This window comes from Amblyraja radiata, chromosome 30 (genome assembly GCF_010909765.2).
Source record: "Amblyraja radiata isolate CabotCenter1 chromosome 30, sAmbRad1.1.pri, whole genome shotgun sequence".
NCBI lineage: Eukaryota > Metazoa > Chordata > Chondrichthyes > Rajiformes > Rajidae > Amblyraja > Amblyraja radiata.
This window is the reverse complement of record NC_045985.1, coordinates 2,305,972-2,323,204: the sequence shown is the minus strand read 5'-3', so window position 1 is coordinate 2,323,204 and position 17,233 is coordinate 2,305,972. Positions and strand designations below refer to the sequence as shown.

The following is a 17,233-nucleotide window of genomic DNA, read 5'->3' as shown; positions in this document are numbered from 1 at the left end:
ATTGATAATGGAAAATTTTAATAATGTATGACTGATGTATATGAAAAGTTTTTTTTTACTATAATATGTAACTACATTTTATAATATGTCTACTTCTAATAAATAAAATTAAAAAAAAAAAATTTAAAAAAAAGCAAAGCCCGAAAACCACTCGCTCAGGTACCGTTTATAATCTTCATGCAGGTCCTATATTTGAGCCTAAATCTCCATGGTCAATAAGACCAAGCAGGGCTGAAATGTATCCTATGATTGCAATGCCTAATCCAGTTGCCGGCACAGTGGGGCCAATGTACGTGTACAGGCCATGGAATATGGAGGATATTAAAAAGGCACTGGAGGGCATTCCACATCCTAGAGATAATTTCGCAAAGTGGCAGAGGGACTTTGGAAACCTGGTTGTAAGTTATCGTTTAAATACGGTAGAATATGAACAAGCGTTGCAAAGTCTTATCGGGTGTGATTGGTGTTTAATTGAAGGTGACTGGAATGCTATTGTAAATGGAGCACCCCTTCAGTGGGCACCAGGTCAAAATGATTATCATAACAGACGAATAGCTATTGAAAATCGAATAAGAGCACACTTCCAGAGAGGAGTCGATTACAATAAAATTAGGGAATGTACACAAAATAAAGACGAGCCTGTGCTACACTATTTCTCCAGACTTAGGGTTGTGTTTGAGGCAAATAGTGGACAAGAAGTACCGATCCCGTGAGCGGATGATGGACCGTTTGCCAACAGTTTAAAATCGAACTGTTAAACGGATTAAAGTTCAAAGTTCAAAGTAAACTTTATTGTCAATTCAAATAATGCAACAAGTAGTTACACAGAGGATTGAAATTGCGTTTCCCCATACTCCAAATGTGCAAGTAATATTTATAACACAGACAGACTATATACCAATAAAGATAGACAATGGACATATACATTCTATAAATTATTCACAGTGTGCCAGAGTGTAGTAAAATTTTGAGTTATGTTATTAAGGTGCAATAATAAAAGGTGCAATATAGAAAAGTGCAAATAGCATACTGCAGACATTGAGTTAAAGTTAATTTGACAGTCAGTTGGTCTTTGTTTGTGTAATGTTCATGGAATTTTCTTGAGTGTGTTGAGTAGTCTGATGGCCTGAGGGAAAAAGCTGTTTTTGAATCTGGTGGTTTTGCTCCGCATGCTGCGGTAACGCTTGCCGGATGGTAGGAGGGTGAACAGTTTGTGTGCTGGGTGGGTGGTGTCTTTGATGATATTGGTTGCTCTCTTGCGACAGCGAGATGGGTATAAGTCCTGGATTGCTGGTTGGGGTGATCTGGTGATCTTCTCCGCTGTCCTCACCACTCTCTGTAGGGCCTTCTGGTCAGCAGCAGAGCAACTGCCATACCAGACTGAGAGACTGCTGGTAAGAATGCTCTCAATGGCACCCCTGTAAAAAGTGGTGAGGGCAGAAGGGGGGAGGTCGGCTCTCCTCATCCGTCGAAGGAAGTGGAGGCATTGCTGTGCTTTCTTGACTAGGGAGATGGTGTTGGTGGACCATGTCTGATCATCTGTGATGTGCACTCCCAGGAACTTGGTGCTTTTCACAGACTCCACTGCACTGCCATTGATGGTGAGTGGGGTGTGTGCTGTCTGTTTCTTCCTGAAGTCCACAGTTATTTCTTTTGTTTTATTGACATTGAGTTGAAGGTTATTGATGTCACACCAGTTGATGAGTTGTTGTACCTCCTCTCTGTAGGCTGAGTCGTCATCGTGGCTGATGAGACCCACCACTGTTGTGAACTTGATGATGTGGTTCGAATTATGTTTGGCACAACAGTCATGTGTCATCAGCGTGAACAACAGAGGGCTCAGCGCACATCCCTGTGGGACCCCGGTGTTCATGATGAGTTTTTGCCAACTCTTACTGTCTGTGGTCTGTTGGTGAGGAAGTCCAGTAACCAGTTGCATAGTGGGGTGCTGATGCCTATTTCGCCGAGTTTATTCACCAGCTGAAGTCGATGAACAGCATCCGCACGTAACTGTTATTGTTTTCCAGATGAGCCAGGCTTAGGTGGAGTGCTGTTGCTATGGCATCATCAGTGGAACGGTTGGGACGGTATGCAAACTGGAATGGGTCAAGTGTAGAGGGGAGACTGGATGTTATGTGGGCCTTGACCAACCTTTCAAAGCACCTCATCATGATGGACGTGAGTGCTATGGGCCGGTAGTTGTTCAGTGTTGAGGCTGGGGATTTCTTGGGTAGCGGTATGATGGTGGTGGCTTTGAAGCATGCTGGTATGATGGCTTGGCTCAGAGAGGTGTTGTAGATGTCAGTGAGAACATCTGTGAGTTGGTCAGCACAGTCTCTGAGCACACGCCCCGGTATGTTGTCAGGACCTGCAGCTTTTCTGGGGTTCACCTTGAGTAGGGTCCTCCGCACATCAGCTGGGTCCAGGTGAAGTGTTTCATGGTCTGGGCAGGGAGGGGCTTTTGTTGGTGTGGTGGTGTTGTCCTCCTCAAACCGGTTGAAGAAGGTGTTAAGTGTGTTGAGGAAGTCTGTGTTGTCCTCGCACGGTGCGGGTGTTGGCCTGTAGCCGGTGACAGACTGGATGCCTTGCCACAGGCGCTTGGGGTCCTTAGTGTCTGTGAAGTGTGCTTGAATTTTCTGTCCATAGACACGCTTGGCTGTTCTCACGCCCCGGTTCAAGTTGGCCCTAGCAGTACTAAGGGCGTCTTTGTCCCCAGACTTGAAAGCAGCATTCCGTGCTCTCAGGAGCTCATGTACCGCCCTGGTGAACCAGGGTTTGTTGTTGGCCCTCGTGGTGAAGTTTTTGATGACGGTCACATCTTCCATGCATTTGAATATATATCCAGTCACAGATTCAGTCTATTCCGTCAAGTTGACATGATGGTTGGTAGTGGCAGCCTCCCTAAAAACGGTCCAATCTGTGCAGTTGAAACAGTCTTTGAGAGCTGAGGTGGCTCCCTCTGGCCATGCTCTGATCTGCTTCACAGACGGCTTGTTCCTGGTCAATAGAGGTCTGTAAGCTGGAATTAGCATAACAGAGAGGTGGTCTGAGTTCCCCAGGTGGGGATGGGGAGCAGCTCTGAATGCCTGTCTGATGTTGGTGTAGACTTGGTCGAGTATGTTATTTCCCCTGGTTGCAAAGTTCACATGTTTGTAATAATGTGGTAGTACTGTCTTCAGTTTGGCCTGATTGAAATCGCCAGCGATTATGTAGACAGAGTCCGGGTTAGAGTTCTGCATTGAGCTGATAGACTGATACAATGTAGACAGTGCGTCCTTTGTGTTCGCACTGGGTGGAATGTATATTTCGATGTGATGTGATGTGATGTTGATGGCTGTGAATTCCCTTGGCATGTAGAATGGTCGGCATTTAATTGTCAGAAATTCTATATCCTCAGAACAGTGGCTTGACACAGTTTCGGCGTTTGTACACCAGTTGTTATTGATGAAAATACATATACCACCCCCCCCGAGATTTACCGCTGAGATCATGACTCCTGTCCGCTCGGAATGTTGTTAGTCCGTCCAGCTGAATGGCGTTGTCCGAAACGGAGTTGTTGAGCCACGTCTCTGTGAGGATGATGGCGTTGCAGTCTCTGGCCTTTCTTTGTGTAGTTCAATCCAGTCTAAGGTAGTCCATTTTGTTTTCCAGCGAATGAACGTTGGATAGCAGAATAGAAGGAAGTGCAGGTCTGTAGGGGTTAGCTTTTAGCCTGGCGCTGATACCCGCTCGGCTGCCCCGCTTGATAGGTCTAGCACACCGCTTGCGCTGCAAGCTAGGTCTCACACGCCGCGTGCACCGCCTCCAGTGTCGCCTCCAGTGTCGACCTGTGATGGGAGGAGAGTCCGCTGCCTTGCAGGCCCCTGGGTCTTGCCGGTGTAGGATGCCTAGCTCGCAGAGTGTCTCGGGTTCTAAAGCCAGTGTAACTCCAGAAAGGTTTTCGGAAAAGTCGAAGTTTCTTAGTCCAGGTAGTGTAGTTCTGTTATAGACTACTCTCGCACAAGACTGTGACGGTACAGTTCTGTAGGGGTTTTGTTTTTCCCTTTACTCCACAAAAGGATTCCCCTAGGTTCTAGACCTCGGAATTATGGTGGGATATGATAAAAGGTTGAATTGACCAGAGTGTGCCGATGAGAGAAAACAGAAACCAAGATGGACTCAAAGCAAGTCTAAAATTTACAGGCTTTATTAAACAATGAGAAATCGAATCTCACCAACACTACACAATGCGTGGCTAAACTTATGCTTTAAACTAAAACTATGGACGAAAACTATCGGGCACGTCGTAAAACTTACTTTAACACAAGTTACTTGCAAGCATACTCCCCCTTGACCTTTCTCCCCTCAACCTCCTATTTCGGGAAATTCACCAGGTCACCAGGATACTCACAGCGAAGTCGATGCAGGCCCACGAGCTGTCCAGCAGAGCAGGAAGAGCAGGAAGAGAGAGAGAGTTCTGGCTTGACTTCGGCTTTTATACCTGAGCTTCCTTTGAAACCCCCAGGTGGTCCTCTGAATAAAGGGGTTCTTTTGATGTTTCCCAGTTTCGATCTGGCATGAACAATAGGCTTCCGATGATAAGGGGTTTGCTGATGTCATGATCCCTCAGCCTGATCGTTATCATCCCCGATGGTGATTGTGCTTGTGCTGGCCTGTTTACCACCGTCTGCTGAAGCTTGGTTCCTCCCTTTGCGTATCCAAGAGAATCTCGTTATCTCCGTCTCAGCCTTTCCTGTTCACACCGTTGTGTGATGTCCAAGTCCACAGGCCAGACGGGTTTGATTCTTGATGTGTATTGGAGGGGGTTTTTTTCCGTTGCAGCCAGCAATTTGTCTTTTAAGATATCCATGTGCTTATTCAATTTCTTCCATAATTTTGGAGGATTTGCCCAAATAACTTACATGCCCCTACGACACGTCCAGGCTCGCACGGACCGTGTCGATTGACAAAGTTAGTGGGCAATCCTCCAGCCTCAAGAGCTGTAAACACTCCTGGTGAGAAGGTGAAATTATGTACCCCGAAAGCCCCCTTAATCGCTAAACTAGGCCCTCGAAGCACATTAACTTACACTATACACATTTTACTTTACATCAATCCCACAAACCATACAGTACCCTCACGACCATTCCCTGAAAATGCAGGGATTACAACTTATGTACAAAAACTATTGCACTAGAGTACAGACATTTTACAGTGATGGGGTGTCGTTATGGTGACGTCGGGCGGCTCGATTTACCAGCCGTTGTAATTTGGCCATCCTCCTCCGCCTTTTAAATTTGCAATTAATGCATAGCAAATACACCACAATTATCATCTGGCAGATGATCAGAACATGGGACACGATGCGGACCCATGCTGGTACTATGATCCAGGACTCCAGGTCCCACCAACTTGGAGACTTGATCTCTTCGATCTCCCTGGCGATATCCAGAGTCTTTTGTTCCAGGGAGAAGAAGTGTTTGTGCGACAACTCGACCGCCACCAGCAACTCTTTTAATTTTTCGTTCACTGGGGGAATATCATACCCAAAATGGGCAACATAATTAAATAAGTCAGTTACATTTTCTCGTACCGAGAGGTGAACCGAAGAAGGTTCCGGGATGGGTAATATTCGCTGCTGTGCCACATGGACTTCTGCCCTGGGTTTAAAGCAGAAGCTGCTGTGCGGTATCGGGCACCACAGCTGTGATCCGTGCTGATACCGCTGGGCACTTGTGGTGACACAGTACGTCCCACTGCCTATATACGCCACCTGTGGAGGGACATGGTCTGCCGCCATCGCCTCCATGGTGCAGTTTATAGGCTGTGCCCCAACAGTCCTGAACCCACACTGAGGCCTAGCCTCAGCGCCCATGTGCTGGGGACACAGGATTACCTGTGCTCCCCGGCTCCGACAACCCAAAAGGTCAATGCCTGTCACAGCTTGCTCCCTCACTATGACATAGGGCGGGACCTTCCCGTAGCGAATATGCACCCCCCCACGAACAACTCCCACGTTCTCCACTCGGTACAGAGGAGCTGGTCGTGCCGAGGTTCCCATTACCGGGATTCGTACGACCACTCCCATTATGGTGTGATTGGATTTTCCGCAATCCACCGGTACCGGGTAGGCCTCGGAGGCCACACGAAGCTGACAAGGACTCAAAGTGCTGTTATAAGGGTGTAGCGCTGCTAGGTGCTGGTTGCTTATCCAGGAGGGGACCCGACCTTGCCTCAGGTCTTCCAGGTTGCTCCTCCCCTCCCCCAACAACCACGCACCATACAGCCCACACACCTCATTCTGTGCAGCCTGATCGGACGCATTCCGGTCCTCTTTAATCAAAGCGTTTATCGTTTTTGCATGTGTCTCCAATTGTGCTATGATTTCTTTTAGATGTAGAGTCATTGCCACCTCTTCGTGCAGTCCCGATCCTACCACCGCATTTTCCTCCCCCAGAACCTTTCTTAACTGGCCCTTCAACTGATTGATCTGCAAGGCCAGTTCTACGTTGTCCATGCTATTAATAATAGATGTCCCCGTGTTAAATGATGTAAACCCGTCGTTAACCACCCCTCGTCTTTGCCTACCGGACCCCAAAGTGAAATCCCCTCCCCCGCGGTACATCTCTTCTATGTCTATGTCCCCAAAATCCAGGTTGTGGAATTTCTGGAACATGTCTTTTAGCAGGGCCTGATATAATAATTTCCGTCTCGCGGGGGCACCATGCGGGTACTCGTCCGTGTCCCCGCGACGCGCCACGCACATCCGGAGGCACATCGTTGCCATCATCCATACGGCGGGGTTATCCATCTGGAAAACAAAGCAAAACACCTCCTTGCCTCCACAAAGCTATCTGCCTAAAATGGCATTTGGGGTTTTGTTTTGTCTGTTATGGTCCACTTTTCCACAGCACATCCCTTCGATCCCGTACTGTCTGTCCCTGTACTCCCCTGTAGCTATACAAAACCTTATATCTAATTACCAAACACTACATCTACTTACACACAAACCAATGCTATATACAACGCCACCCGTCTCCGGGTGGCCAACTCATAACTGGTCCCCGTCATGCTGGGGCCACCCCTCTGGTGGGCCCACCCGTGCAGGCCAGAACTCCTCCTGTTGAGGGGCCTGACTGCCCCTCACCTCCCTTTGCACTACGGGGTTTTGAGTTACCCCTACGTTCCCTGTGGAGACTGGGCTCCCTCCAGCCGCACTCCGTAGTGCCCTGTTTCGACCACTCTCCTTCCCGGCCCTCCTGTGGCCGGCCCTACCCCTAGGTTTAATTAGGGATGGGGTCCACCTTACTGGGGGTTTAGTGACCCTGTCACGCCTACGTCTGACCGGGGGTTCCCACACCAGAGGTGATACCTCCATCTCCTCTGCTTCTGCTAGTTCTGCCTCTCTTAGGCAGTCTACGGTACCTGCCTGCGGAGGGCTGGAGTCAGCCTCCTTCTCCGCTGCTTCCAGTCCTCGCCCTGGAACACAGCCGGCTACTTCAGGCTGACTACCTGTGGACTCACCTGGCTCCCCTACGGTTTCCACATCAACCCGGGTCTGTTCTTGATCTTTACCCCCATACGGTCCCTCTATCATCTCCTGCCTGCAAATGGCTGCTGAGGCAGCCTTTAAAATGGGGTTTTGTGCCTGGACCATGGTCAGGTCCGGAGCCAAAACCACTCCCGCACTCTCCTTTTCTCGAGGCTGCTCCCTGGCTGCAGCTACCTGTCCTTCCTCATGGGGATCTAATGCTTTCCCACTCCTGGCTCCTTCCCTGGCCAAGCAATCCGCCCTCTGATTTCCCTCGCATCGTGGACTATAGGGTGCCCTACTAGATGGAGGGGATGTACGGGGGTTGTTCATGTGGACAATGCTACTGGAAGCACCAATGTCCAGCAGACAACTCCCGACCACATCCTGGACCTCCATCTTGACCCAGGGTCTCCCACATGGGCCACACTCTAACGGGCATAGGAATGTGGGCTGTTTCACTGGCAGTCATAAAGGTGCCGGGGGTGCGGATACGGGCGCGCCCTGGCCTGTTGCCATGGCTACCTGTCCGGACCCTCCCGCCTTTGACTGCAAATAGGTAATTAGATCTCTTACATCTATTGTTACCTCCGGGGCTGGGTTGGCCGTTACCGGGGTCCTGTCCCCCACTGCTCTACTTGGGTTTCTGCACTCCCTCTTGTAGTGCCCGGGCTTCCCACACCCGTAGCACACCGGCCTCATCTCGGAAGAGGTCTGGCTGCCTTCCTGTTTCCACTGCCTCCTTTTGGGGGGTGCCGGTACTATTTCGTGCACCTTGCCCTTAAAGGGCTTCTCCTCACTTCTCTCTCCATTGCGGTATGCAAGGGTGAGCTTCCTGATCACCTCCGCCTCGTTAAGGTTTGGGTCAGCTGGGTCGAACCAGTGCTCGGCCCTTGCCCTAACTCGCGGGAGGCAATTCGCCACCAGAGTCTTCAGCCAGTGAGCTGTTCTCCCATCTAAATTCTGCCTATCTAAAGGCATCCCACACGCTCCCTCATACACTGCCCACAGCCTGTCTGCGAACATGTCCGGGGACTCAGCTACCTGCTGCTTCGTCTCCCCCACCCTGGTGAAAGGACTACCCTGATTCAACCCCATGGCCTCCAGAACCGCTGTCTGTGCCGCTACCCATGTTTCAGGTCTTCCCCCTTCCCTGGAGGTCACTGCCTTGCATAGGTATGAATCTAGGGTCATCAGTAGCAGCTTTACCCGTTCTACCTCATCGCAATCGTTTATGTCGGCTGCCTGCTGCACCTCCATAAAATGCAATGACGGGTCTCCTGCCCTGGTTAACTTGGGAACCTGAGCCACCATCCCCCTCAGCACATGTGCCCCATGGGGAATGATGATATCACTCTCTATGGGCCCCCTATCTGCCTGCCCTACCGGGGAACCATATTTCCTTTGCCGTGCCGGGCACATCTGCCCTACTCTGGGCTGTTGCCCCTTTACCCCCAGCTCTCCCACCATGATCGGTAACCCCACCACCTCGTGGTGTGCTACACATGGCGCGGAAGCCGCTAACTGAGGGTGCTCTCCCGCCCCTCCTTGGGCCTGTCCCTCCCCGGACAACCCGAACCCCACCTGCCGACCCGGACCTATCCCCGGCGCCTCAGGAGGCGGTCTATTCCCCTTTGCCACTGGGGAATCATCTGCTGAGGGAAGCCCTCTGCCCCCGGGGGACCCCCCTGGTCCTACCAGGTGAACCCGTCCCCTAGTCTTGGACAGAGTCTCCTCCAGCTGCGCTATCCTCGCCTGGCAAGGCCCGTGATCACTATTGCCTAGCTCGCTACGGGCCACCCTGTATGCTGCTTGTATATCCTGGAACTTTCCCTCCAGCTCCCTGCACTTCTGTGTACTCTGAGCCAGGAGTTCCTGGGCGTTCCTTTCCCTCTCCTTTGCCTCTACCACCTGGCATTGGAGGAATTCCTGGGCATTTCTGTGGGACTCCCTCGCCTGCAAGATACACTGCCTGGCTTTACTGCATTCCTCAGATAGCCCTTCCCCTTCTCTAGCGCTTTCTTCAGCGCTGGCCCTAGCTTCTCTCAGTTGCTCTTCCAGTCTATCTACCTGTCTCTGCATATTGGCTACCTGCTGTGATAGGCACGCTAGCCAAACTGCCTTTTCCTGCCCTTTATTATACAGTTTGCTTTCCGTCCATTGAGCTGCAGCTTCTGCGGGCTGCTCAGCTCTCAACAGTGCTATCACCCATTGTTTGGTGAGATTGATCTTTTTAAACAGATAAGAGGAGATTCTCTCCTCCATCTTGCTACGTTCTCTCACCCCCTCTGACAAATCACATATCCCAAACCACCGAGGTCCTGCCATGGTCGCCATTCTGTAGGGGTTTTGTTTTTCCCTTTACTCCACAAAAGGATTCCCCTAGGTTCTAGACCTCGGAATTATGGTGGGATATGATAAAAGGTTGAATTGACCAGAGTGTGCCGATGAGAGAAAACAGAAACCAAGATGGACTCAAAGCAAGTCTAAAATTTACAGGCTTTATTAAACAATGAGAAATCGAATCTCACCAACACTACACAATGCGTGGCTAAACTTATGCTTTAAACTAAAACTATGGACGAAAACTATCGGGCACGTCGTAAAACTTACTTTAACACAAGTTACTTGCAAGCATACTCCCCCTTGACCTTTCTCCCCTCAACCTCCTATTTCGGGAAATTCACCAGGTCACCAGGATACTCACAGCGAAGTCGATGCAGGCCCACGAGCTGTCCAGCAGAGCAGGAAGAGCAGGAAGAGAGAGAGAGTTCTGGCTTGACTTCGGCTTTTATACCTGAGCTTCCTTTGAAACCCCCAGGTGGTCCTCTGAATAAAGGGGTTCTTTTGATGTTTCCCAGTTTCGATCTGGCATGAACAATAGGCTTCCGATGATAAGGGGTTTGCTGATGTCATGATCCCTCAGCCTGATCGTTATCATCCCCGATGGTGATTGTGCTTGTGCTGGCCTGTTTACCACCGTCTGCTGAAGCTTGGTTCCTCCCTTTGCGTATCCAAGAGAATCTCGTTATCTCCGTCTCAGCCTTTCCTGTTCACACCGTTGTGTGATGTCCAAGTCCACAGGCCAGACGGGTTTGATTCTTGATGTGTATTGGAGGGGGTTTTTTTCCGTTGCAGCCAGCAATTTGTCTTTTAAGATATCCATGTGCTTATTCAATTTCTTCCATAATTTTGGAGGATTTGCCCAAATAACTTACACAGACAACATATTAAACATAAAACGCACATCGCTATCGGGAGCTGGAGTAGCCGCTGCCGTACAGGGCGCCGCCATCCTAAACTGTTAACACCCGAGATTAGTTTATATATAAAAAAAGCACATGGTGGGATGGAAAACAAAGGCACTCAATGATGTAAAAGATTGGGCAGTACATGCGGTGGAAAACACCAAACAGAAAAAGATTGTAAAGAACGCTTATCTGGCCGATGTTGAGGAAATAAGCGAAAATACCGTCCTTGTATTCTACCGGGTAAAACAAGGAGATCAGGGGCGGGGAGGCCAGAGAGGCAGAGGAAGAGGTAGAGGCAGAGGTAGAGGGAGTAGGTCCCCAAGGGGCGAGGGATGTTTTGTCTGCGGAAAACTCGACCATTGGGTTCGAGATTGTCCCCAGGCTAAGCATATTACACTAAGAGAAGGCGAGGAGGGTTCAAGGTCCCGAAGCTATGACCGATCCTGACTGACCGAGGCTGAAGGGAGGGACAAATCAACCAGAGATACTCCCACTCCCCCAGCCGACAAAGGGCCTCTGCAAATATTGGATCTAGAAGAAATCTTCTACGCCTTACCTAAAGCCTACGATAAGTTTAATAGTGAATGGGGAAAGGATGACATTCTTATGCGATAGCGTCTAATAAAAGACGAAGAGCCCCCAGGAACACTATACTCCAAAAATTCAATAACTGTAAAGTCTGCCACCGGGCATACTAACGTGGAGTTCTTGACTAAACCACTTAAGTTCCAAGACAAATATCTAATGTGTGTTGCGAGGAACAGGTACTGGTCTCAGCGACTTGTCCAGTAAATTTGCTAGGCCGAGATATTATGATGGGATTGTGGATTGGTATAATACCCACCACACATAGATGACCCAGATGTCAAAGCACAAGTGGATATTTTAACTGCTGCACTGCAAGCTTTGGATCTTGACTTTGAGGAAGAAAATATCCGTAGTCACTGTTTAATCAAACACAGTTGCAAACGGAATCTGCTGCAGTTGATCCAAGAAGGGTTGAGCAAGGCAATGTGTCTTTAACTGCTGACATTTCAGCCATCGTTGAGGAAGACTGTGTTAATGATACAGTGCATATCGACCAATCACACATTGCACCACCCTTTTCTACAATGGTAACATAACAGCAGGAACTGGTGCTTCAGAGCTGATCTTTCCGAACAACTTATTTTGCTGCTGGAACTGTACAACCCCAAAGATATGTATAACTATCTGCGCCCCTTATCTCTCAGCTTCTGTGCGGATAAGGCATCTTCAGTCCGATGGATTGCCTACAGACTGGTGAGTGAGATGATCAGAAAATGTTATGCAGCTTCAACTCATGCTTTAGCGGTGGACTTGATCAGTGAACTTGTTGATAGGTTTTGCCACAGTGTGAAGTGATCAGGTCGTCAAGCCTTTGTCTTTGTCTGCCAGGCAGTGATAGAAGATGATTATATCCCAATAGAACAATTTTCTGAGCATTTGATGCCACATTTGCTACAGCTAGCATCTGATCCTGTGCCAAACTCAGAGTACTGTTAGCAAGAACTTTGAGGCAAACCCTAATGGAAAATGGATGAAGTGGAAAAACAGGAGGATGGACTGTGGAGGATTGCCTGTGTTATGAGCCATGGGGTAACCCATGTCTCAACAGGAGGAATGGTGCAACTAGTCGAGAAGGTGTTCAAAACCTATGGGTTCACGAGTTATGCAAAGAAGTACCGCGAAACGTGCGAGATATGTGCCAGGTACAATCCACAAGGAAACATGAAGAAACAACAAGGGAAGTACCCACAACCAAGGTACACATTTCAAAATTTAAATATGGACTTTATTGAATTAACCCCCTCGCAAGGGAAGAAATATTGTTTAGTGATTATTGATGTATTTTCCCGATGGGTTGAAGTTTTTCCCTCTGCCAATGCGGATGCATTGACAGTGGCAAAAGCTCTCCTCAGGGACATCATACCAAGGTTCGGGATACCAGAGAAAATATATAGTGATAATGGGAGCCATTTTGTCAATGAGGTAATAGAGAAGCTCACAGTGACCCTAAAGATACAATTAAAACATCACTGCTCTTACAACCCACAGTCTGCAGGGTTAGTAGAAAGGACTAATGGAACTATTAAAAGCAAATTAAGGCAGGCAATGGCGGAAACGGGATTTTCCTGGATAGATTGTCTCCCATTAGTCTTATTAAATATGAGAATGCTGCCAAGTACGAGGGGAATGTCCCCGTACGAAATATTGTATGGTAAACCATTCCAATACCTTGTTCTACAAAAGCTTTCTGAGACAGTAAGTGAAGATAGTACCCTAGCACAGTACATGAAGAAAATGCTAATAAACTAATCTCGTGTGTTGAAAGGTTTAACAGGTCTTGACCAAGCGGAAAGGGATCTCGTGGAGGAATTAAAACCAGGAGACTGGGTGTTCGTAAAAATTATCAAAAGAAAAAGGTGGTCAAGCCCTCGGTGGGAAGGTCCGTATCAAGTACTACTTACTACTCCCACTGCGGTAAGAATTGCCGAAAGGCCAACGTGGGTACATATCACACACTGCAAAAGAGTAAAAATCCCAACTTCAGAGTAGGAGAAAGGGGGCCCGACGATGGCTGACGGCCTGTATAGGTCCAGTAACGATCGGAAACCTACACCTCCGAAACCATGAAGTGGGGGCTGATTATTCTGAGTGGAATTGCATTAATCACCACAGCATATGCGAAGTATACAATATACCTGACCCGAGGAAGTACTAGCACTTTAGAAATCGACCCATGTCAGTATAAAACTGACAGTTGCGAGGACAAAGCATACGTAACAGATGTGGTGTATGTCTGTCTAGCACCCTGTTCGAAATGGCATTATGTTTTCCAACACTATGAGGCCTCAGGCTAGAAAGAGACCGGAATGGAGCAATACCAGCGATGGTCGTTAAAAAGAAAATCCTACACCCATACGAACCCTGGCTGGAGTAACCGGGGAAGATGGGGAAATACACAGCCTACTTGGAAAACATATATAACCGTGAGAAACATCCAGAAGAAAGTTGAAGGGTGGTATTACGTGTGTGTCGAAGTTAGTTGGAAGGATCCCTGTAGCCAGTTGGAAGTGAGAGTAGTCGAACCAGCAGACACTGAAGTTACAGGAAGGCCCCAGGTAGATAAGGAAACGCGGCCACCACCAAAGACAGGAGAACAAGTAATTAAGGTCATCCCAGTAGCAGACCTCCGGAAGAGTCTGGAAATTGAGACTGGATATACAGATGATAATGCATGGCTGGAATGGATGCTTTACACAGCTAAATCCTTAGACAGGACGGATTGTTATGCTTGTGCATCCACAAAACCACAACTTATTCCAACACCCTTCCCGTTAAATTTTACATTAGTGTGATTACATTAGTGTGATTAGATGAATGAATTACAGAGTGCAAGTGTAATACAAAATCAACTCAAGTCAAGTTTATTCGTCACATACACATACGAAATGTGCAGTGGAATGCAAGTGGCAAATGCTCGCGGACTTTGTTGAAAAAAACAAACAAACAAACTACCAAACAATAAACACAATCATAAACACACACATCAAACACAGCATATGAGCCATTTAAAAATAAATGATTTTAAAAACATTAAAGAAAATTACCAGAGGCAAAATTTATAAACATTTTATTCTTGAACAAGAATTAACAGAAGTATGAACTGACAGAATTACACCAAAGATCCTATAGCCGAGACCCAAGCGGAGACCCGAGACACGAGACGAGACCCGAGCGCCGAGACGAGACACGAGCGCTGAGCGGAGACACGAGCGCTGAGCGGAGACACGAGCGCCGAGTGCAGACCAGAGACACGAGTGCAGACACGAGACACGAGCGGAGACACGAGCGCTGAGCGGAGACACGAGCGGAGACACGAGCGCTGAGCGGAGACCCGAGCGCTGCGGAGACACGAGCGCTGAGCGGAGACACGAGCGCTGAGCGGAGACACGAGCGGAGACACGAGCGCTGAGCGGAGACCCGCGCGCTGCGGAGACACGAGCGCTGAGCGGAGACACGAGCGCCGAGTGCAGACCCGAGACACGAGTGCAGACACGAGACACGAGCGGAGACACGAGACCCGAGCGGAGACACGAGCGGAGACACGAGCGCCGAGACCCGAGCGCCAAGACACGAGTGCCGACACGAGACCCGAGTGCAGACCCGAGACACGAGCGGAGACACGAGCGGAGACACGAGTGCAGACACGAGACCCGAGTGCAGACACGAGACATGAGCGGAGACACGAGACCCGAGCGCAGACCCGAGCCGAGACACGAGATCCGAGCGCAGACCCAAGACCCGAGCGGAGACACGAGACCCGAGCGGAGACACGAGACCCGAGCGGAGACCCGAGCGGAGACACGAGACACGAGCGGAGACACGAGACCCGAGCGGAGACACGAGACTCGAGCGCAGACCCGAGACCCGAGCGGAGACACGAGACCCGAGCGGAGACACGAGACCCGAGCGGAGACACGAGACCCGAGCGGAGACCCGAGACCCGAGCGGAGACACGAGACCCGAGCGGAGACACGAGACCCGAGCGGAGACACGAGACTCGAGCGCAGACCCGAGACCCGAGCGGAGACACGAGACCCGAGCGGAGACACGAGACCCGAGCGGAGACACGAGACTCGAGCGCAGACCCGAGACCCGAGCCGAGACACGAGACCCGAGCGGAGACACGAGACCCGAGCGGAGACACGAGACTCGAGCGCAGACCCGAGACCCGAGACCCGAGCGGAGACACGAGACCCGAGCGGAGACACGAGACCCGAGACCCGAGCGGAGACACGAGACCCGAGCGCAGACCCAAGACCCGAGACCCGAGCGCAGACCCAAGACCCAAGACCCGAGCGCCAAGACATGAGCCGAGACACGAGACCCGAGCGCTGAGCGGAGACACGAGACCCGAGACCCGAGCGGAGACACGAGACCCGAGCGGAGACACGAGACCCGAGCGGAGACCCGAGCGGAGACACGAGACACGAGCGGAGACACGAGACCCGAGCGGAGACACGAGACCCGAGCGGAGACACGAGACCCGAGCGGAGACACGAGACCCGAGCGGAGACACGAGACTCGAGCGCAGACCCGAGACCCGAGCGGAGACACGAGACCCGAGCGGAGACACGAGACCCGAGCGGAGACACGAGACTCGAGCGCAGACCCGAGACCCGAGCGGAGACACGAGACCCGAGCGGAGACACGAGACCCGAGCTGAGACACGAGACTCGAGCGCAGACCCGAGACCCGAGCGGAGACACGAGACCCGAGCGGAGACACGAGACCCGAGCGGAGACACGAGACCCGAGCTGAGACACGAGACTCGAGCGCAGACCCGAGACCCGAGCGCAGACCCGAGACCCGAGCGGAGACACGAGACCCGAGCGGAGACACGAGACCCGAGCGGAGACACGAGACTCGAGCGCAGACCCGAGACCCGAGACCCGAGCGGAGACACGAGACCCGAGCGCAGACCCAAGACCCGAGACCCGAGCGCAGACCCAAGACCCAAGACCCGAGCGCCAAGACATGAGCCGAGACACGAGACCCGAGCGCTGAGCGGAGACACGAGACCCGAGACCCGAGCGGAGACACGAGACCCGAGCGCAGACCCAAGACCCGAGACCCGAGCGCAGACCCAAGACCCAAGACCCGAGCGCAGACCCGAGACCCGAGCGGAGACACGAGCGCCGAGACCCGAGACCCGAGCGCAGACCCAAGACCCGAGCCACGAGCCGAGACACGAGACCCAAGACCCGAGCGGAGACACGAGCGGAGACACGAGACCCGAGCGCAGACCCAAGACCCAAGACCCGAGACCCGAGCGCAGACCCAAGACCCAAGACCCGAGCGCAGACCCGAGACCCGAGCGGAGACACGAGCGCCGAGACCCGAGACCCGAGCGCAGACCCAAGACACGAGACCCGAGCGCAGACCCGAGACACGAGACCCGAGCGCAGACCCGAGACCCGAGCGCAGACCCGAGACACGAGACCCGAGCGCAGACCCGAGACACGAGACCCGAGCGCAGACCCGAGACCCGAGCGGAGACACGAGACCCGAGACCCGAGCGCAGACCCGAGACACGAGACCCGAGCGCAGACCCGAGACCCGAGCGGAGACACGAGACCCGAGCGCAGACCCAAGACCCGAGACCCGAGCGCAGACCCAAGACCCAAGACCCGAGCGCCAAGACATGAGCCGAGACACGAGACCCGAGCGCTGAGCGGAGACACGAGACCCGAGACCCGAGCGGAGACACGAGACCCGAGCGGAGACACGAGCGCCGAGACCCGAGACCCGAGCGCAGACCCAAGACCCGAGCCACGAGCCGAGACACGAGACCCAAGACCCGAGCGGAGACACGAGCGGAGACACGAGACCCGAGCGCAGACCCAAGACCCAAGACCCGAGACCCGAGACCCGAGCGGAGACCCGA

At 51.4% G+C, this 17,233-nt stretch overlaps 1 protein-coding gene across 1 annotated transcript; it reads left to right on the top strand.

Annotated features, from left to right (window-relative positions):
• The first annotated feature begins 10,851 nt into the window (after window positions 1–10,851).
• LOC116989900 (serine/arginine repetitive matrix protein 1-like) lies at window positions 10,852–16,994 on the top strand. Its single transcript, XM_033047456.1, has 2 exons — window positions 10,852–11,001; window positions 14,820–16,994. Exons 1-2 carry the CDS (start codon window positions 10,852–10,854, stop codon window positions 16,992–16,994), a joined length of 2,325 nt encoding a protein of 774 aa, XP_032903347.1.
• Window positions 16,995–17,233: the final 239 nt, after the last annotated feature.

Bases quoted from the DNA above. Each gene is read 5' to 3' on its own strand.
- LOC116989900 (XM_033047456.1), top strand. From the start codon at position 10,852: ATGGTGGGATGGAAAACAAAGGCACTCAATGATGTAAAAGATTGGGCA. The intron at 11,002-14,819 runs GTAAAACAAGGA...CGCCGAGTGCAG, and splicing joins CCGTCCTTGTATTCTACCGG to ACCCGAGACACGAGTGCAGA.